At 46.3% G+C, this 21,898-nt stretch overlaps 1 protein-coding gene across 2 annotated transcripts in view; it reads left to right on the plus strand.

Moving 5' to 3' along the window:
* appa (amyloid beta (A4) precursor protein a) overlaps positions 1-21,898 on the plus strand; it is a 39,002-nt gene that overhangs the window by 10,154 nt on the left and 6,950 nt on the right. Inside the window, exons 2-8 of one of the 2 annotated variants that reach the window (XM_086128331.1) lie at positions 14,004-14,171; positions 14,824-14,953; positions 16,261-16,373; positions 16,487-16,677; positions 18,524-18,804; positions 19,013-19,180; positions 20,328-20,461. In XM_086128331.1, coding sequence (XP_085984457.1) covers positions 14,004-14,171; positions 14,824-14,953; positions 16,261-16,373; positions 16,487-16,677; positions 18,524-18,804; positions 19,013-19,180; positions 20,328-20,461 — 1,185 coding nt within the window. The remainder of the gene's footprint in view (positions 1-14,003; positions 14,172-14,823; positions 14,954-16,260; positions 16,374-16,486; positions 16,678-18,523; positions 18,805-19,012; positions 19,181-20,327; positions 20,462-21,898) is intronic. The other variant, XM_086128341.1, reaches the window with a different exon arrangement.

Below are 21,898 nucleotides of genomic sequence, written 5' to 3' on the forward strand. Positions count from 1 at the left end.
GGTCCCACATGGCAGACAAATTTCCATTTCTGGGCCCGTTCCGTGATCGGCAAACACATCAAGCACCCGTGAGTTTTGACTCGTTTCAGCAGTTGCATCGCCTTGACAGATGCGCTTCCTTATAAACACAGTTTGGTGGGTTTTTGCCAAGTCGACGCAGTTCATGCATCGGTCACATGATCGTCTTAAAGCGGTACGGGCATTGCTCTGTGATCTCGGCGCATTGGTTGCTGGACCCATCACCGTTTGTTTGTTTATTTTTATTGAACAAATAAAACACAATACAACAATAAATTGACAAAAGTGAAAGCAAGCAAAAATTGTAAAAAGGAAAAGGAAAAAAACTGTCATCATCACAATTCTATGTTCAAAGGAGGAGGAGGAAGTAAGAAACGTATCTAGTCCTACCCCTTGTTCTGTAGCAATATATGAGTTGATCGTTTTTCAATACAAAAATAAAAGAAAAATCAACATATCATCAATGCTTTTATCCTTATGTGTACTGTACGAATGTCTCTATACAGCTCTCGGTTCATATATACATACTCACTCTTGCATATTTTTATATCAATTTTCTCATATTCATAATAAATACTACATTTCATTCACACATTTAATAAGTTGATCAATGTAATTCTGATGTATGACAACGTGATTTTCACCTCATCATCATCGGTCACGGCTCAAGCCACCAGTCAAGGTTTCCTTTGATATAGGGGCATTTTTACAGTGCGGTGCATCAAGATATGGTTCCACAGCAACCAACGCCCAACTCGGGAACGACCTCCGAGCGGTGTTGGGCGTGCCTTCGGGCTACGAACAGTTCCCAGTCAACGGCCGACAACTGGGTCTGCAGGATACCCGGGTTGCTGCAGCTTTAGGAGCCGCTTTGGGACCCAGTTGGAGGTCGCTCAACAACAACAACAACAGCAACCAACAAGGGGCTACACACATGACGCATCTTCTTTCTCACACGTAGGCCTTGAAAGGCTTTCATGCATTTTTTGGCACGATAAGAACGCCCTTAGCGAACACTCAGTGTCATAAACCCACTTTATGATTCAATTTGATCTTGCACGGCTATAGCTTTTGTCATGTTTTATTAATATGGAACATGTAAAAGCTGTCAAAAGGCCCAAATTCTCAAAGTTAAATTCAAGGAGCAACAAATCATCAGCTACGTCAACCCGATTTCTATCTTGCATACATCTCTCCGAAAAGACGATTCTCTGTGATGCACTAACGTGCTTCAGATGCATTAATTACAACTCACTTCCACATTCCAAAAACATGCATGGCAGGTTCATGAAACTCTTGAGATTGTCCTTGGATCTTTGGTGGGACAAGAAATACCACAGATGGTATGCCTGCACTTGATGTAGTCTGCCTCCCCCACCCCACCCTGCTCCCCACAGCAGGCATGGGCCACACTGATAAGGCTGCATAATTAATAGTGGAGCAAGACGGACGGACAGCCAGAATTGTGGGGGGCGGGGGGGACACTTCATAGAATGAGTGTTCGCTAAGGGTGTTCTTATCGTGCCAAAAAATGCATGAAAGCCTTTCAAGGCCTACGTGTGAGAAAGAAGATGCGTCGTGTGTAGCCCCTTGTTGGTTGCTGCTGTTGTTGTTGTTGAGTGACCTCCAACTGGGTCCCAAAGCGGCTCCCAAAGCAGCAGTGACCCGAGTACCTGCAGAGCCAGTTGTCGGCCGTTGACTGGGAACTGTTCGTAGCCCGAAGGCACGCCCAACACCGCTCAGAGGTCGTTCCCGAGTTGGGCCTTGGTTGCTGTGGAACCATACCTTGATGCACCGCACTGTAAAAATGCCCCTATATCAAAGGAAACCTTGACTGGTGGCTTGAGCCGTGACCGATGATGATGAGGTGAAAATCACGTTGCATGCATTTCATGATTTTACTTTCCTGCTATTTGCAGTTTGTCTTTATAAACTGCATAACAAAATGGGTCAAATTGTCTTCGCGTTATCGACCCAGAATCATAAATAAGATAACTTAAGTCCTCCAACAGCTGCAACGTACAGTATGTCTTGCTTTCATGTTTTGGATTGGATTGGATTGGATCCCTTTGGCTTTTTCATTTTTAAGAGACCAAGGGCACCATTTACGAAAGATATGTGTGTGCAAAAATAGGGCATCAACTTGATTGCGCATGCAAACCAATGCAGAAGTTGATCTACTCCCTTCTCTCCTGAATAAAAACTGCTCAGTCGTCCCAGGAGAGTGTGCGTGTTGCTTATCTGAAGCGCTACCTGAAGTCACCACGAAAGGAGGAAAAAAATAAGACTGTTGTGCTGTAGTTTGCTTGGGGGATATCAACTATGAACTTGAGTCTCGAATCAGCTCCCACACCAGCTCCCACACCAACCTGGTGCCCCCACCGACCGCATGGGTCTGTTCTTAAAATAGCTCATCAGTCTGTCTTGTGTCAGCACGCAATTTAGAGCGCGCTGTTTGGGATCTTAGTAGATCAGGCCTCAGTTGTTGCATGCAAAGCTTAAGCCACTTGAATTTCGGCCATGCAGTGTAATTCTGTGATCCAGGTTGGTTGAATGGCCACTGCCTGCATTTTGTGTTTGGAAATCAGTAAACAGGCAGCTTTGTTCTCCGCGAAAAATGTGCCTAATTGCATTGTGTTCTCCGTGAGTCGTCACCTTACCGTGGTGGAGGGGTTTGTGTGTCCCAATGATCCTAGGAGCTAAGTTGTCTGGGGCTTTATGCCCCTGGCAGGGTCACCCATGGCAAACAGGTTCTAGGTGAGGGGCCAGACAAAGCACGGCTCAAAGAACCCTTATGATGACAAAAATATATGGACCAAGGTTTCCCTTGCCCGGACGCGGGTCACCGGGGCCCCCCTCTGGAGCCAGGCCTGGAGGTGGGGCTCGTTGGCAAGCGCCTGGTGGCCGGGCCTACACCCATGGGGCCCGGCCGGGCACAGCCCGAAGAGGCAACGTGGGTCCCCCTTCCCATGGGCTCACCACCCATGAGAGGGGCCAAAGGGGTCGGGTGCAATGTGAGCTGGGCGGCAGCCAAAGGCGGGGACCCTGGCGGTCCGATCCTCGGCTGCAGAAGCTAGCTCTTGGGACATGGAATGTCACCTCTCTGGCAGGGAAGGAGCCCGAGCTGGTGTGTGAGGCAGAGAATTTCCGACTGGATATAGTCGGACTTGCCTCCACACACAGCCTGGGTTCTGGTACCAGTTCTCTCGAGAGGGGTTGGACTCTCTTCCACTCTGGAGTTGCTCAAGGTGAGAGGCGCAGAGCAGGTGTGGGCATACTCATTGCCCCCCGGCTCAGTGCCTGTACATTGGGGTTCACACCGGTAGACAAGAGGGTTGCCTCCCTCCGCCTTCGGGTGGGCGGACGGGTCCTGACTGTTGTTTGTGCATATGCACCAAACAGCAGCTCAGCATACCCACCCTTTTTGGAGTCCTTGGAGGGTGTGCTGGAGAGTACTCCTGCTGGGGACTCCCTTGTTCTGCTGGGGGACTTCAATGCTCACGTGGGCAATGACAGTGAGACCTGGAGGGGCGTGATTGGGAGGAACGGCCCCCCCGATCAGAACTCGAGTGGTGTTTTGTTATTGGACTTCTGTGCTCGCCACGGATTGTCCATAACGAACACCTTGTTCAAGCATAAGGGTGTCCATATGTGCACTTGGCACCAGGACACCCTAGGCCGCAGTTCGATGATCGACTTTGTAGTTGTATCATCGGATTTGCGGCCGCATGTTCTGGACACTCGGGTGAAGAGAGGGGCGGAGCTGTCAACTGATCACCACCTGGTGGTGAGTAGGCTCCGATGGTGGGGGAAGATGCCGGTCCGTCCTGGCAGACCCAAACGTATTGTGAGGGTTTGTTGGGAGCGTCTGGCGGAATCCCCTGTCAGAAGGAGTTTCAACTCCCACCTCCGACAGAGCTTTTCCCATGTTCCGGGGGAGGCGGGGGACATTGAGCCCGAGTGGACCATGTTCCGTGCCTCTATTGTTGAGGCGGCCAATCTGAGTTGTGGCCGTAAGGTGGTTGGTGCCTGTCGTGGCGGCAACCCCCGTACTCGCTGGTGGACACCAGCAGTAAGGGATGCCGTCAAGCTGAAGAAGGAGTCCTATCGAGCCTTTATGGCCTGTGGGACCCCAGAGGCAGCTGACGGGTATCGACTGGCCAAGCGGAAGGCAGCTTCGGTGGTCGCCGAGGCAAAAACCCGAGCGTGGGAAGAGTTCGGTGAGGCCATGGACGCCGACTTCCGGACGGCTTCGAGGAAATTCTGGTCCACCATCCGACGTCTCAGGAGGGGGAAGCAGTGCACCACTAACACTGTGTACAGTGGGGATGGGGCGCTGCTGACTTCGACTCGGGACGTTGTGAATCGGTGGGCAGAGTACTTTGAAGACCTCCTCAACTCCACCAACACGCCTTCCTTGGAGGAAGCAGAGCCTGGGGACTCTGAGGTGGGCTCTCCTATCTCTGTGGTTGAAGTCACCGATGTGGTTAAAAAGCTCCTCGGTGGCAAGGCCCCGGGGGTGGATGAGATCCGCCCGGAGTTCCTCAAGGCTCTGGATGTTGTGGGGCTGTCCTGGTTGACACGCCTCTGCAACATCGCGTGGTCAACAGGGAGAGTGCCTCTGGATTGGCAGACCGGGGTGGTAGTCCCTCTTTTTAAAAAGGGGGACCGGAGGGTGTGTTCCAACTACAGAGGGATCACACTCCTCAGCCTCCCTGGTAAGGTCTATTCAGGGGTGCTGGAGAGGAGGGTCCGTCAGGAAGTCGAGCCTCAGATTGAGGAGGAGCAGTGTGGTTTTCGTCCCGGCCGTGGAACAGTGGACCAGCTCTACACCCTTAGCAGGGTCCTCGAGGGTATGTGGGAATTCGCCCAACCAGTCTACATGTGTTTTGTGGACTTGGAGAAGGCGTTTGACCGTGTCCCTCGGGGAGTTCTGTGGGGGGTGCTTCGTGGGTATGGGGTACCGAACCCCCTGATACGGGCTGTTCGGTCACTATACCACCGATGTCAGAGTTTGGTCCGCATTGCCGGCAGTAAGTCGGAATCGTTTCCAGTGGGGGTAGGACTCCGCCAAGGCTGCCCTTTGTCGCCGATTCTGTTCATAACCTTTATGGACAGATTTTCTAGGCGCAGCCGAAGCGTTGAGGGGATCCGTTTTGGGGGCCTCAGTATTGCATCCCTGCTTTTTGCAGATCATGTGGTGCTGTTGGCTCCTTCAAACGGGTCTCTCCAACTCTCACTGGAGCGTTTCGCAGCCGAGTGTGAAGCGGTTGGGATGAAGATCAGCACCTCCAAATCTGAAACCATGGTCCTCAGTCGGAAAAGGGTGGAGTGTCCCCTACGGGTCGGGGAGGAGATCTTGCCCCAAGTGGAGGAGTTCAAGTATCTTGGGGTCTTGTTCACGAGTGGGGGCAGGAGGGAGCGGGAGATCGACAGGCGGATCGGTGCAGCGTCTGCTGTGATGCGGACGTTGTATCGGTCTGTCGTGGTGAAGAAGGAGCTGAGCCAAAGGGCGAAGCTCTCAATTTACCGGTCGATCTACGTTCCAACCCTCATCTATGGTCACGAGCTATGGGTCGTGACCGAAAGAACGAGATCCCGGTTACAAGCGGCCGAAATGAGTTTCCTCCGCAGGGTGTCCGGGCTCTCCCTTAGAGATAAGGTGAGAAGCTCGGTCATCCGGGAGGGGCTCAGAGTCGAGCCGCTTCTCCTCCACATCGAGAGGAGCCAGATGAGGTGGCTTGGGCATCTGATTCGGTTGCCCCCTGAGCGCCTCCCTGGTGAGGTGTTCCGGGCATGTCCCACCGGGAGGAGACCCCGAGGAAGACCCAGGACACGCTGGAGAGACTATGTCACCCAGCTGGCCTGGGAACGTCTCGGGATCCCCCGGGGAGAGCTGGAAGAAGTAGCTAGGGAGAGGGAAGTCTGGGCTTCCCTGCTAAAGCTGTTGCCCCCGCGACCCGGCCCCGGATAAGCGGTAGATGATGGATGGATGGCATTGTGTTCTAGCTTATCTCATAAAGCACCACTGCCAAGTCAAGCCAAGTCTTTCATTTTTGCTGTAAACTCAAAACACCAACACCTTGGTACCCTTTTGTCACTCAAATCAGACAGCTGGAGCAGTTAGCTCCAGTACGCTAGTAGCACATCTGTGGGGAGTTGGCTTTGGAAGCCAGGGGGGTCGCCGTTCCCAACTCACTGCGTCCCAAATTAAAAAGACAGCAACTAAATGCTGCAGAGACGTCGGTCTGCTTCCTGGCCACTGTCAACGTGCGTTTGAGCAAGGCAGCCCAAAAGGCGCGGCTCTGAATATGCACCTATCACTCTGATGGCTTGTGTGTGCCTGATCCGGTTCTCTGTTTGGTGAAATAATAACTGTCGAAAGGTGCGTAAATCTCATTGAGAGTTCGAGGAATTGCTTGATTGCGGTGATTGGTGGTGGTGGTGCTGCTGGTGATTTTTGCTTTTCTGCTTGGCTCCCGACGAAGGCGGACGCTTTTTTGCTCTGCTCCTGCTCCTGTCCCCCCCCCCCCCCGCCGCCCCTCACCTCCCACCCCTCCTTGCTCGCCCCTCAGTCTATGTGCTGTCCTTGTGCTGTCTTTTCCTAGCCTCCGCCGTATTTTTTTCATCCTAAAAAACAAACCATGGAATTGGTGGGCTGGTCTCTTGATGCAATCGACAAGATTTTCTCGACAAGAAGGGCAGGCAGTGGGGAGCCTGCTTGCCCCTCGGGACATTTGCTGCTGGGCACACCCTAGATCCATGGAGGAAGCGGAGAATGGTGTGCCTATCAATACTGTCCGTTGAGGAGGAGGAAGACATCTACATTATCAACCTTCTGATAGCAGGTATGCTGCAGTTTGGTGTTAGTAGTTTCCTGTTCTATCGCAAAATCCAACCGATGGGAGCAGCTTTATTGGAAGTGAAGAAGCTGCCGGTCATTCTCGATGGTCTAGCGCGAATGTCCAACACTCAGATTCAAGCGGTGACTGAGCTCAACCGCAATTGCGTTTCTGGAGCGTCTCCGTACGATCGACAACAACATGGAGAAGTTGGAATTCTCGCTTCGAAAAGGAATTGAGGATTTGGCTGATCGGCGCCAGTGAAGGGATGCAGCCATGGACTCAAGGCCACCTGAAATTGTTGGCGGCCGTCCCTCCAAAACAAACAACGCTATCTGGACCCTTTCCCCTGGATGGAAGTATGCATGGAAGCTAGTGCCCCCCACCATCACCCCCCTCCTTCTCGGCCATGGACTGATAAGCCAGGACTGTCTTCATGAGCAGACCTTGACGAAGCAGTTGTGGCCTGTACACGCATACACATACACAACTAGACAATCACACGCGCATACACATCCTTATTATCACCGTCTTCATCGCTCCGATTCTTTTCCCCCGTGACATGGTACGATCTGCGGAGCGCAAGGTGGTCCGTGCAGCTGGTCAGAAGTGCCGCGTCGCGGTCACCCCCCCCCCCCCCCCTCCTTCCTTCCTTCCTGGGCAATCGGCCCCCGTCAGGGACTTGCCCCCCCTCCCGGGTCCCACACCCGGTACGACTCTCGCTGGTGCCCCGCGAGGTTCACACTCAGTGCGGGCCTCGGAAGGGCCCTCGCCTGATTTTTGTTTAAGGAGGGTTGTGGGGCGGCTACTCCCACTTTCCTCCGTTCCAGCGGGGTGAGCCCTGGGCGCCTCACCTTCCGGTGAGGCCCCACCTCCTCCCCCGCCGGCTGGTGGGCATTTAGCCGCAACTGGGGCCCAAGAGCCCCGGCGTTCCCCCCTCGCGCCACTTGGAGGCATCCCACCACGCGACCCCCCCCCCCCCCTTCCCATTCATCCTCCCCCTCATTACATGTTATGTCTTGTGACCTGTTGTAACTGTCATGTGCTTATTTATGTGCTAAGGTCTTTTTTTTATCCTGGACTTAAATTATCCTCAGAAGAGGATCGTTCGAGCGTGTTTTTTTTCCCCTCTCCCTACCTTGTGGTTTCCTTTCTGAACTCTGACTGTAAATTTCCCCATTGCGGGACAAATAAAGGATATCTTAATCTTAATTGCCTCACAAGGTTGTGCAACAAAATATTAAGTTCAAGGTCGTATCCCATTCACTCAGACCAGTTTCATTACTTTATTTTTGAGCTAAATATAGTTGGACCACAAAAACAAGCAGCGCTTGGTTTTAATTCGTGTTTAGTAAACATTTATTGCCTCGACTACTATTGACAACTTTTGTCAATTTCAGCTTATATCCGTGTCCAATGTATTTTCTTTGCTTTATGGAAGGTACTGACAATTTTGTCCTTGTGTGCGGCCTTTTCAGGCAAACTCAAAATCTGAATCTGACAGACATTTAACGCTTTTTGTTTCAATAATCAAAGTACAATAATAGGACATTCTGTACCTCGGCAACAAAACAGACCTGTCAGTTACATGGACCAATATTCTTTGCTAAAAAGAAAAATGGAAAAGGTTCAAACAAAATGTGGCCTTTTAAGTTGCATAGCATATGCTGATGTAAATACCTCAAAATAAATTGGCTCATTTTTATCGTTTGAGGTCAGTTGCTGTATTGGGTGGGGGTTGGTGGGGTGCTTCATACTGTTTTTCACGAGATAATCTTGCAATAGTTTGGGAAGCATTTCAATTGCTTTTATAGCATCATGTATAATTTCTACTGCAGTAGAATTTGCACACCTAATGTGCCCGGAGTTTCTGCTGACCTAAACGGAACTATTTTCTCCGGGTCAAGCTCATATAACATCGGTCCCAGTTCTCCTGGTTTATTCCCTGCAGATATGTATGACAAAATATATAATGGCAGACTCAGACTAATGGGAGATATTTTCTCTGACTGGGTTGCGGTCCTAATCCTCAATTTCCAGACTAGCATCTCCCCCCCCCCCCCCGATCTTTACAAAAACAGGACCGAGAAGTAGGGATGCCCCAATCACATTTTTTTGCACCTGAATCCGAGTCCAAGTCGCTTGATTTTGAGTTTCAGCCAATACCAAGTCCCAACATCCAATCCCTATGCGGTGCAATTCAATGGAGAAAAAGACCACATCCCACTTGTCTCACTTATCTTTCTTATTTATTTATTTATTTATTATAAAGATAATGTATATGCCTGTAAATCGGCAGTGGTTCAAATCAAGTAAAGAACTAAAACATGAAATTGTAGAATTAAAATAATATTTAAAAATCTGATCTTTTTAGCCGATACCAATCAGCTGAAAAATCACACTTACCCCTGATTTCCGATCACATCGATCGGATTGGGGTGACCCTACTGAGAAACAAAGCTGGAAAGGATAAAGACAGAAAAACAAGTTCCTACAATAATCAGCATTTATGCTTTGCTGTTGACAGGCTTTCGGTCTGTCTGTGCAGTCGAGCGCAATGATATTCTTGCCCTCACCAAATAAAAAAAATATTTTCCTTGTACATTCGCTTTGTGCTGCATCTCATTGGGACTTTGAACACGAGTTTTGAGCGCCTATCTATAAATTCAGTTATACTCTGTTGATATTTGCATTTGGGTTGTCGACAGAACATTCTCTTAGTCTAAATCAGGGGTGCACAATCTTTTTGGACCGAAGATCGACTTATCGATCAACCAACCTCCCGCGATCGACCCGTTACCGCACACGCGCACACACATACGCACGCCATCATGAGCAACAGCCTGACACGTAGCCATACGACGCACTTTTGCAGCCTGTTAACTATCGTAGCTAGATTTCTTTGCTTTGCCCGTGCCCTCGGTGAATTGGACATGAAACAAACTCTGAATGAGAATCATGATAACGATAAAAGATATAGTGCAACAGCTCTGATCACAAGCTGCAATTGGAGACTGCTAAGCGCTAACAACTTCCGGTGACACAGGTCACGCGCCACCGTAGTTTAAAGATTTACCTTCTTTATTTTATTTTTTAAATACTTTTTGTGAAAATGAGACTGATGGGATGATTAGTGTGCAGTTTATGTACATTATCACAAAAAATTGGATGGCAACATCGGCTCCCCACTCTCAAAACCTGCTTCTTTTTTGCTTGCATCCACCCGCATCACCTCAAATGCATCAATCATGCTGCCTGGAACGAATTTGCATCCAGACTTCATATGTAATTGTGTTGCAAGAATTGCTCAGTTTGCAATCAGTCTGACTGCAGCATTCGAGAGCACAGGATTAATTAATTTCAGGGCATATTGAACCTATACTGTACTAAGCACCAACGGTGAAATAATTGCTTCCATGATTCATAAATTAGCAGTGTTTTCAACCTTCACACTTATTAAACTGAGAATCCATCCTTACTTGTGAAGAGGACTTCATCCCGAGACTGCTCTGAGTGAATCAGTCTGCAGGGGAAAGGAGGCTCCATCTCATAAAACAACATTTGTTTGCCTGCCAGGGGCTTCAATACCATTAACAAGATTAGGGAGAGCACAATGGCACCGGTCCTGGTCCCTCTCCTCTCTCCCTGTGCTGCCACCCCTCACTATCCCCTCTGATTTTGTACAAGCTGATTTGGAAGTACAATGCCAACAATGTTTTTCTGCAGCATCTCCGAAAATGTCCACCCCCTAAAAAAAGTATTAAATTCAGGCAGTCTTCTGTTGCAGCTCACACACACCACTACACTCTATTGCTCTTGCGATGACAGAAGTGTCCCATATTTGACTCAACAGAGAGATTGTCTTTCACATTATGTTGAGGAAGAACATGAAAAAGCCTGCAAGGGCACAGAGGGTATAAAACTGCATTAATGTTGTAGGGTGAGACTTTAGCAATTTATCATTGTAAATTGTCTCGTATGATTAAATCACTGCTGTGTTTAGAGGTTGCCAAGTTTAATGTTACTAGTGTGGTGCCAATTCACAGGACAAGTTATCTTATGGCGCTTTACACATGAAGCAGATCAAGGAGCCACACTTGTCATGCATTATACATAACCTGTGTATGTATTTAAGGAAGCTGTTTAGCCTCACATGAGCAAGCACTTGTTGACAGAGGCAAGGAATAACTCCCTCTCAGAAAGAAACCTTCATCAGAACCCGGGGTCTGATGCATACCATTCTGCCTTCGCCGGTTGGCTTGAGATGAAGAGCAGTGGTTCTTAACCTGGGTTTGATCGAACCCCAGGGGTTCGGTGAATCGGTCTTCGACGGAGCCTCTGCCATGGAGGTTGTGACACACCCGACTCAACATGTCAATTAGTTATGACACGCCCGCTTGGCCATCACTGGCTGCAGATGATCACATGACATTGCTCATCCAATCAGTGCTGCAGGAAATTTAGTTAGCTTAGTTGTCAACGTGTGACTGTCGTGATAGTACGTCATGCACTGTTCATTTTGTGCAAAATTTTAAAAAACGTGTGCTTATGTCCTGAAATGTTGACTTTTTTCTCTTTTTTAATAAATGCGTTTTAATGTCTTGAATTTGTAAAATACAGGATAGATTTTTTTTTTTTCCACGAATGAAGTTTTCGATGAATATACATTTGAACTGGTTGGGTTCAATACCTTGAGCAAGGTCAAGAACCACTGGACTCGAGAGACATAGAGAAAACAGGATAGAGGGGTTTGGCAACGAAAGAATAACAAGCACAGTCATAGCTGTATCAACAACAGTACAGTAGTGGTTCCATGATGATGGCACAACGGCAATACTGGTCCGCTTCCATTACAGCTGTCCTCACCACCACTGATATAACAAACCGATAAAGGTGAAGCCACACCTCCGGAAACAGGGAGGACAAGACACAGGACAAAAGCGAAGACAAGGGAAACATGTTAGTAACATACGACATCAATGGCAATACAACAAAAGCTTACCCAGCAATACCTGTAACTCGGGCTGGGTGATCTGACTGAAAAGTATATCACGATGAAAATTAAGATAAGATAAGATAAGAAAACCTTTATTAGTCTCGCAATGGAGAAATTCCCAATTCACAGCAGCAAAGTTATGAAAGGAAGAAGTAGAACAACAAAATATAGGAGCTGCTGGAAAGGCAGCCACTCACGCGGCACCATTTTGAAGTCAAAATAACAAAAATAACACAACACAACACATAAGACACAGACAGTCGTGCAATCTTCACCACGATTAAGGACACATACAAAAAAAAAGACTCAATTTAACTTCTTTGATTTGAACTTAAAATTAGGATAACATGCAGATGATAATGACAACGTGAGCATGAATGTTAAAATAGGAAGCAATTTAACTTTTGTCCCTCAGTATGATTGTGAGCATGACTGGTTACGAACTGCAAATGAAGTGAATAAAAAATAAAAGATCCATCAGACTGATGCTTCAAGATACTACACCGACCAAACACGAATGTCTGGTAAACGCACAGACAGCGACCCATTGTGAAACTCTGTGGACGATGACTTTCGCCGCGGGTGATCGGTGGCGCAACAAAGCTAGCTGCTAATGGTAATATAGAATGCGCTGATGACTCTTTTTGTTGTTGTTGTTGTTGTCGTTGCTATCGTGCTAGTAAGTGGCAAGCTTTCAACTTGTTTAAAAGAAAACACATCTGCATCAACGGTCGTGATCACACAGCCCAGCGCAGCCGTAATGTTCCCATCAAAGGCAATGCATGTCCATTGAAAATACGCCTTGCCTTGCTCATGTTTCAACGGATTTTCGTTACGCTTAATTATTTTTCCCGCCAAAGCATGTGTTATCAATACAAAAGATGCATCCTTGTTATTTTGGGTTTTGTTCCAACCTCAAACATGGAATGCGCCAACATTTTGTTCATACTAGCTTAAACGTTGCGCTTTAACTGTCACAGTTCTGGTTGATTTATGTCACAATGCTCAACAGAGCGTTGCTCGTAAAAATCACAATTCATGAAGCACTGGTTGTCAGTAGAGATGGGCGTTGAGGCCTTCCTTCTAATTGTGTCGAAACATATTCGGAGCTTTGATGCTTCACTAACCACAACTCTTACTTGTCAGTAAAAGATCAAAACAATCCCACACTTTAGAACGTCGCTTTCCACTGGTGACCATTATTAATATGACCCCCAAAAAACATTGTTCAATAATGTTATGGTTATTACACAAGTTGGCGCCAAAACAACCTGTCTAATCAATGACAGCCACCAAACCATTACGAGCCGTCAGTCCGCGTTGACGTGTGATGCTTTTAACGTAATCGGACACATGATATAGCAGAAGGATCCAATCTCCTAAGCACTATTTCGAAGCCATGTGATTCAGGAAGGCTGACGCAAGCTTTGGCGTTATCGGGTTCATCTGACCATCTCGAATTAACAGAAGCATAGAATCACCTTTTTTTACTGATGCATGTACATAATGAAGAAAAGCTTTGTTATTGTTTTCTGTGACGTAAACTATGAGAAGCTTATCTGTGTAACATGGATAAGGGACGTGAAGGGGTGAAACAACCGGCCAACATTGGCCGATTTGCAGATGATTGTAGCCCTTCTAGCATTGGCAACAATCGGTAGGGTTAATCGTCAGGCCGATGAATTGGTCAGGCTTTAGCTTTAAGTTCACTTTCGAATAGACAGAGGGTGTGTGCCCCCTGAACTATGTCAGAAAGATGTTTCCAGAGGAGGTTATTGCTCCCATTCTACTTGTAATATTTTTTTATGAACCAAAAGTTAATCTAAGCGTTGGGAGCTGAGCTTTCTACAAGTTTGAGTGATAGAAGTAGATGGATCGGGAGCATTGAGGCAATTTTCAGCATAGTTTCAGTGCAGAAGAGAAATGGGTATTTTTTTTCAATTAAGATGAGTAATAGGCACTCCATTACAGAGGGCCTTTCTGTTAATTTTACTCTTCTTGTTTCCAATCCCGAGGTACTATAAGTGTTTCATGCAACAATGGCGTCTGCCCTCATGCTGCATTTTCCCAACAAATAGAATTTGACTGCAGCCAAGTCCTCTGTGCTCAAAACATCTTAGTAAAATCCCTCTCGCCCTGTCTTCCAGGTGCCCACAGATGGCTTGACAGGACTGCTGGCTGAGCCCCAGGTGGCCATGTTCTGCGGGAAACTCAACATGCATGTCAATGTGCAGAATGGCAAGTGGGAACCAGACCCCACAGGCACCAAGAGCTGTGTTGGTACCAAAGAGGGCATCTTGCAGTACTGCCAGGAAGTAAGAGGCTCCAAATCTATTCTTGTATTTTCTGTTGGTAATCTTAGGGGTGTGGGGGGGATAAGCGAACCGAGAAGCAGTCAGAGAAGTAATTTCCTCCCAGGGCATTTTCATCATCTCCACCTTTGATGCATTCAGTACTTGATCTGTATTTAGCATATTGTTCGTTGTTATAACTATGGTTATTTTTGTCGCAGCAAACAAAATAGAAAGATGCTACAACATATTTTCCATTTACTTGGTAAAATAAGGCATATTTGGCCACACATATTTTCCAGCAGATTTACTGCATCGCCTTATTGTGTCGGGAAGGCGTGGACATAAGTGCATCAATCTGTTGTTGTTAAAATGACAGAAGGAAAAACAATTAATATGCAAAGTGTTTTTTATTGATCATAAACTACAGTGTTGCTGTCGACACAACACAGTTTAAAGACATGACATTCATGTGAGCTTCGAGGAGGACTATGGAGGTCAAGACTCGGATCTGTGGAGACACCACACCATCATAACTACATTTAAAAAGTACCACAACGTACAGGTCTTTGAGAGGAGATTTCCTTTTCAGAGCAGATCGAGAAGGATGCTTTCAGAGATCAACAGTGTGATAAACTGTGTCTGAAAACCTCAGATAAATTTGTCACATGTGCAGGTTTATCCAGAGCTCCAAATTACCAATGTGGTGGAGGCCAACCAGCCCGTCAGCATACAAAACTGGTGCAAGAAGGGTCGCAAGCAATGTCACAGTCACATGCACATTGTAGTGCCCTACCGCTGTTTGGGTGAGTTCATCTTCATGGGAGGAGTACCTTGATTCACAGATCCTTTTTTTCCCCCAAGCATTTGTACCTGGGGTTGGCAGACAACTGCAAATGACAGTTTGGATAGTCCAAACCCCATTTCCAGTACAGTTGGGATGTTGTGTAAAATGTCAATAAAAACGAAATACGATCATTTGCAAGTCCTTGGCAACTATATTAAGTGGATACACTACAAAGACAAGATATTGAATGTTCAAACCGATCAACTTTTTCTTTTCTCCAAATACTCATTTTGAATTTGATACCAGCAACACAATCCCAAAAAGCTGAGTCAAGGGCATGGTTCCTGCTGTTTTGCAACACTCACTTTGCATTTCAGAACTGAGGACACTAACCATTGACATTTTTTCGGTGGATTTCTTTGTCATTCTTGCTTGATGTACGTCCTCATTTGCTCAACAATCTGAGGTCTTCGTTGTGGTAATTTGTTCTTCATAATGCTCCACCTATTTTCAATGGGAGACCAGTCTGAACTGCTGGCAGGCCAGTCTAGTACTCGCACTGTTTTACTCCAAAGGCATGCTGTTGTAACAGGTGCGCAGCTGGTTTCTCACTGTCTGCCTGATGATGATATGGACCGTATATGATGAAATCCCTAAAATCTTTACAATTGTTAAATGAGAAACATTGTTCTTACAACGTTGGGATGTTTGCATGTCCAAAGTGGTGAGCCTCGCCATTTCGGGGATGCCCCTTTTACACTCAGTCATGACACGCACCGGCTTTCAATTCACCATTTCACCTGTGAAATGTTTCAAACGGGTGTTTTTTTTTTTTTTTGCATTCCTCAACTTTCCCAATCTCTACCAGCTTTCTTTGGAACGTTTTGAAGGTATTCAATTAAAAATGAGAGAATGATTGTCTTAAAAAAATAAGATATGATATAAATTGGTTTGAACATCACCGAACGTGTCATTGTAGTTTATTCAATTACATAGAGGTTGAAATGGATTTGCAAATCATTTAATTGTGTTTATTTACATTTTACACAAGGGCCCAACTTAATTCAAATTGAGGTTTGCAATTAAGTTTAATGCATTTTTCTCTGGAAGAAAAGAAAATGTTTCAGTGTTGGGAAGCAAATGAAACTAATTTGTTTTGATGGTAATTGGTAAAGTTATGTTTGCCTGCTGTCAACATTGCAGTCAGTCAAGCATCGGTAAAGGTACTGTTGAAATTTGTTCTCTGGATGTAACCACTCTCTAATGATGCCAACGCAAGCCGTCCATTTATTGCGTGTTAAAATATGGGTGTTTTCCATGCTGCAGTTGGAGAATTTGTGAGCGATGCCTTGCTGGTTCCTGACAAGTGTAAGTTCTTGCATCAGGAGCGCATGGACCAATGTGAGAGCCACCTGCACTGGCATACTGTGGCCAAGGAAGTGAGGACACACACACACACACACACACACATACACATCACGATTGCATCAAAGAGCAAAAAATAGATCTTTCCTCTCCCACTGTCTTTGTCATTCTGGATTGAATTCTTTAGTCCTGCACAGACCGGACCATGAATCTCCATGACTACGGAATGCTTCTGCCGTGCGGTATTGACCGTTTCCGAGGGGTGGAGTTTGTGTGCTGCCCAGCAGAAGCTGAGCGCGACGCTGACAGCGCCGAACAGGATGGCGACGACTCCGATGTTTGGTGGGGTGGAGCAGAGACGGACTATTCTGATAACAGGTACTTGATGAACCTGAACGCGGTGTGCAGAATTTGAGAAAGATGAGAGATCCTGTCACTCAGCTGAGCAATTGAAAGACTCTAATAATGTAGTTAACACACATTACACGTTTCGAGTAAAGGTGTTATGGTCGGCCGATCTTTCCAGCTCATCATGGAATTGTTCAGTGCTCACAAACAACTCAAGTGCATGTGCCAACCTGCTGCTTTTCCTCATGACTCGACTAACCCAAACACAAGGAGGAAATAACAGCAATGCACAAAAACATTGAATTATAAAAGGGGGAGGTCTAAGTGTTGAGTTGACAGGTAGCATTATTGTTAGTTTCATTGTGAGATGATCATAGGTAGCATGCGGATGAAGTTGTCGTCTGAAGTTGACATAAATTCATGTGGGGCTTTTCATTTTTTCATTGTTTTCTCCACTGTTCATTTTCCAAGGTGCAATCATTATAGTATCGTCAAGAATTTTAAAGTGTAGTTTACAGCTGATTGGTGGCCAGTGGAAAGCCTTTTGGACTGGAGTAACATGTTCTCATCTTTGTTCTGGCCAGAACCTGAGCCGCATTATTCAGAATAAACGCCAGCTCTTTGATGCGCTTTTGAGGTAGTCCAGTCAGGAGAGAATTAAAATAATCAAGTCTACTGGAGATATAAAAGCATAGATGAGCGTGTCTGGGTCTGCTTGGAGCATGCAACCTTTTATTCTGGATCTTTTTCTGCTGGTAAAAGACTGTTTTAGTGGTTTGTAGCTTGAGACTTATTTCTTCTCATTTCTTTAGCCGCCTATGTGTCATACAATCCTTAACTTCATTGAACCGCGACTCATTCAGAGGAAGGCATCTTTGATAGCAGATAAACATATCAGACCAAAGTGAAGACAACGGCTCCATGAGCTCAAATCTACATCAAAACTGTTTTTGGAATTGATGATGTCGGCTCCAAAAGTGTTTGATGGAGGTCAAACTTGCCGAGGGAGGAAAGAACGGTACAAATAAATCATTGAAAGCCTTACCATAAACTGAATATGACATTCTTCCCCCTTGGACGAGTGTCTGCAAACGTTTGACCTCAACTGTTCCCCAAGGACCACATGAGTAGCCGCGTGAAGGTCCCTAAAATAGCTCATCAGTGATAGGACATTTTCATTTCCTTGGAATATTGAAGAAGTGATCATTTCAACACTTGCAGAGACTTATAGAAATCGAGTGCTGGGCAGTGTTACACATTTGTTTCCTTGCTTTTTTAAGAATTTTTGATTGTTACTGTTACTAATTATAGCGTAAAAACATTCACGTGATCAATGTCTGCACATGGATTGAAAGAATTGGTGATTATTAATAACTTACCATTGAAGAACATCGGAGCAAATCTTTGATGCCAGAAGTGTGTGTCAAATTGGTAGCCAAGAAGTTGCTCTCAGTGTCAAAAAAGGGTTGGCGAGTCCTGCCTTGAGTGGCTGTGAGCAGTACAACGTTTTTGTCAGAGCTATTCTACTGAATGGCAGGCGAAGATGGGAATCATCTTGGCATGTCAGCAGCTTCAAGTGATGAACTGTGAAAAGTCAAAGCCACACATCCGGAACCAGCTGCACTCTATATTCTGTGTTTGCGGTTGATTCCGTCGAAAGATGGGGCCGTGCTATGTCGGGCTGTTAAAAGGTGAAGCCAAAATGCATGATTAATGATAAATGATGGACAATGCTGCAGAAAGAATCAACTCAAATAGTTGGGACATGAATATTGAGGACGAGTGACTTTCTGTCCTCATCCCCTGCTTCATTTGTATCGCCATTTTTTTTTTCCCCCTTCCCGTCCATGCCTCCTCATTGCGCTTCCTCTCCTAGTATGGTGCGGGAGCCAGAGCCAGCAGAGCAACAAGAGGAAACCAAGCAATCTGTGGCGGAGGAGGAGACGGCTGAGGGAAATGATGAGGCAGAGGATGCGCTGGACAATGACCAAGATGGAGATGGGGAGGAGGACGAAGAGGACGAAGAGGAGGAGGAAGACATGGCTGCCGACACGCTTGACGACGACGATGATGACGACGACGAGGCAGCCACCAATGTTGCCATGACAACAACCACCACCACCACCACCACCGAGTCAGTTGAGGAGGTCGTCAGGGGTGAGTTAGCACTTCACTGGCGCGCGTGTTCTAGTCTCATCTCATCTGGGAAGTTGTATTTCATAATTTCCTTCAAGTGTGCGTATGTTGGCGGGGGGGTTGGGAGGGGATGGGGGTTCCTTCTTCGCAGATGTATATGACATGATTACTGACTTGGCTCTATGCAGTGGATGTGGATGATGACAGGTTTGTGTGTGTATCCTCCAAGATGTGTGCTGGGCCAGTGCAGAGACTGGTCCATGCCGGGCCATGCTGCCCCGCTGGTACTTTGACCGCCAGGAGGGCCGCTGTGCTCAGTTTATCTACGGCGGCTGCGGAGGCAACAGGAATAACTTTGAGTCCGAGGAATACTGCCTGTCTGTCTGCAGAAGTGTCAGTAAGTTCTGCCAGCAGCAGATGACCCAGACCAGCTCCCCTTCTGACAGCGTGCTACTTGTTTGACTCTAACCTCCTGCAAGACGCTCACTGCTCCTTCTGAACTTTCCCGAGCTCCTGCCTCCATTCCTGGCTAATATTTTAACTCTTCTCTGCCTTGTGTGTTTTTCATAACATGTCCTTCATTCGACCTGACTTCATGTTGCCGTAATTTTCATGCTGCTGCAACTTATTTCAAGGTTCATGGTTAATGCCCGTCAGATCATGAGAGAATTTCAAATAGTTACTCACTTTGATTAAGTCCAACTACCAGGATGCTTCATTACATGAGGAGCTGCTTCATTGCATGGTCTGTCCCACTGACCCCCTCTGGCTCGACATCTATTTTCATGACAGTTATTGGATGTGTGTGTTTTTTTAGGGTTGTGAGCATAGTCAAAGCGAGAGTTTACTGCAGCAGCCTATCAATGCTAATTTTCACACAGGTGCGCCTCAGCCAAGAGTCGAAACATGTCCCGAGTCGAAAATTGTTGTGGCTTGCCATGAATGTGCTGGTGATTTTTTTTAATTTTAATTTTTTTAATAGAGACTGTGTTTTTATAGTTTGACTGCCGTTTAAGTGTGCTCTCTCATAGCGTGTAACATCGTGTGATTGTTTTTTGGTGTCTTGTGCGGTCATGCACTCTCAGACGACATGACCAATTTCAATTGATGTCTGACCTTCATGCCTACACACACACACACACAGACAGACCACTTTTTGATTGGTTTTACTAAAGATAATCAACTCTGCTGATTACCAGTAATTCAGGTTTCACACCGTGTGTCTTGGCAAGAAGTTAACAGTCATGGCTGTGGGATTAATTTGAGCTCAGTATATTTGGAGATACTCCACCCTGCTTTTTACAGCTGTATAACTGAGTGGGGGTTTTAAATTTGTCATACACAGGATGATGGGCAACGTGAGGTGTTTACTTTTGCTCGTTTCCTTTAGAACGATTCAGGTTTCCACTCACTATCATGTTTCCTTCCTCTCATGACCTATTTTGAGCTCTCTGTCCTCATGCAGCCAAATGTGAGAATACAGGGATACTTTATTTGTAATCCCATCCGCCTGTCTTCGCTTTTCTTTCCTCGTGTTGACATAGTGCCCACAGCCACACCCGGCTCTCCTGATGCTGTGGACCACTACCTGGAGACGCCTGCTGATGAAAATGAGCACACCCATTTCCAGAAGGCCAAAGAGAGCTTGGAGGCTAAGCACCGTGAAAGGATGTCCCAGGTATGCATAGAAGGGTGGCTTTTCCCATCATATAATACTGTAATCCTTCGTGATAACGCGGTTCACCTTCCGCGGCTTCGCTGTTACGCGGATTCTTTCAGTGCAGCTTTTTTAATGCTTTTTTTTTTTTTTGAAACAGTGAATTGTGTTCTGCATCCTGATTGGCTACAGTCTCCGCACCTCGTCTCTGTACAGCTTGCCAAATTTACCTTTTGTAAAATTTTGGTCTTTGGTTTCATTGTATCAGTGGCGGATGTTGGTCTGTCAAAGGAGGGGAAGCTCAAGTTCGGCCTACATCATAAAATGTGTCGGTTTATTTAAACGGGAATTCTACTCTCCGTTCCTTTTCAAAAAAATGAAAAGGATGCCTTCACCATAAAATCGGTAATTGGAGATTCAGCCTCAGACAGATCATCCAATCATCATGCAGAAAAGCTGAGCTTCTGGGCCAGCCCATAAACGCCCACTGTCCATAGACTCCCAGAGACGCTGAGCGTCCGATGGGCGGGACAAAACCAGCATTTATCCAATGACTCGTCTCGTTTCAATGCATTGGGACAATGAACTCTCTCGACGCCCAGCGTCCGCGCGGTCTACGCTCAGCGTCCACACAGTTTAAAGCACAGTGAAGCTGCGGGAATGAATGAGAAGAGAGTCGCGTCTTAACCAGTAATAAGCTGATTCGGAACAAAAGTTGAGCGCGTTGTAGCGCATATCTAGTCAATGACATGTCCACACATATATTTGATCACTTACTTTTTGACATTTTAGGGGAAGCTGAGCTTCCCTTGCAGTCTTCGAGCAATCGCCTCTGCATTGTATACATAGTTCAGTAGTGTATAAAAATAAAGCTGACTATCAAGTACCAAGTACAACTTTATTGTCAAATGTGCTGTATGTGAAACATTCAGCACATTTGAAATTTCTTCCCTTTCACATGTTTTTGCTTTTTAATTTTTTTTTTTTTTATAAATCCTACTTCACGGATTTCACTTATCACGGGTTCTTTTTGGAACGTACCCCCCGCGATAAACGATGGATGAGTGCATTCAGTCGCTACTTTCCTGACAGTTGTCAATAAAGTCTATTAATAAATTCAATTGTAGCCCGAAGGATTGCTTTTGGAGCTGAGAAAATGAACAGTGTTTTCTTTTTTAATAGGAAATTGAAGGCAGAGAAGTTATAGCAAAAAAGTGCGTCCGTTAATCCTCCCATGGGTAGGATGCCTGCACAGATTATGATGATTTATTTATTTATTTTTAATTGCGTTCCTTAATGAAGTGGTTCGCAGGAGATGGTGCACGCTGCACAGCAACAGCTTCAAAGCTTCAGACGAGGACCCTTTGTGCAGAACTTGGAATGACATTTCCTTGTGCTGGAGTTTGTTCTGGGTGTTTGTTTTTGCTTGAGTGGCTTCAGGCCCCGCATCATCAGGTT

Source organism: Hippocampus guttulatus, chromosome 1, assembly GCF_054856545.1.
Source record: "Hippocampus guttulatus isolate MCC_2025c chromosome 1, RoL_Hgut_1.0, whole genome shotgun sequence".
Taxonomy (NCBI): domain Eukaryota; kingdom Metazoa; phylum Chordata; class Actinopteri; order Syngnathiformes; family Syngnathidae; genus Hippocampus; species Hippocampus guttulatus.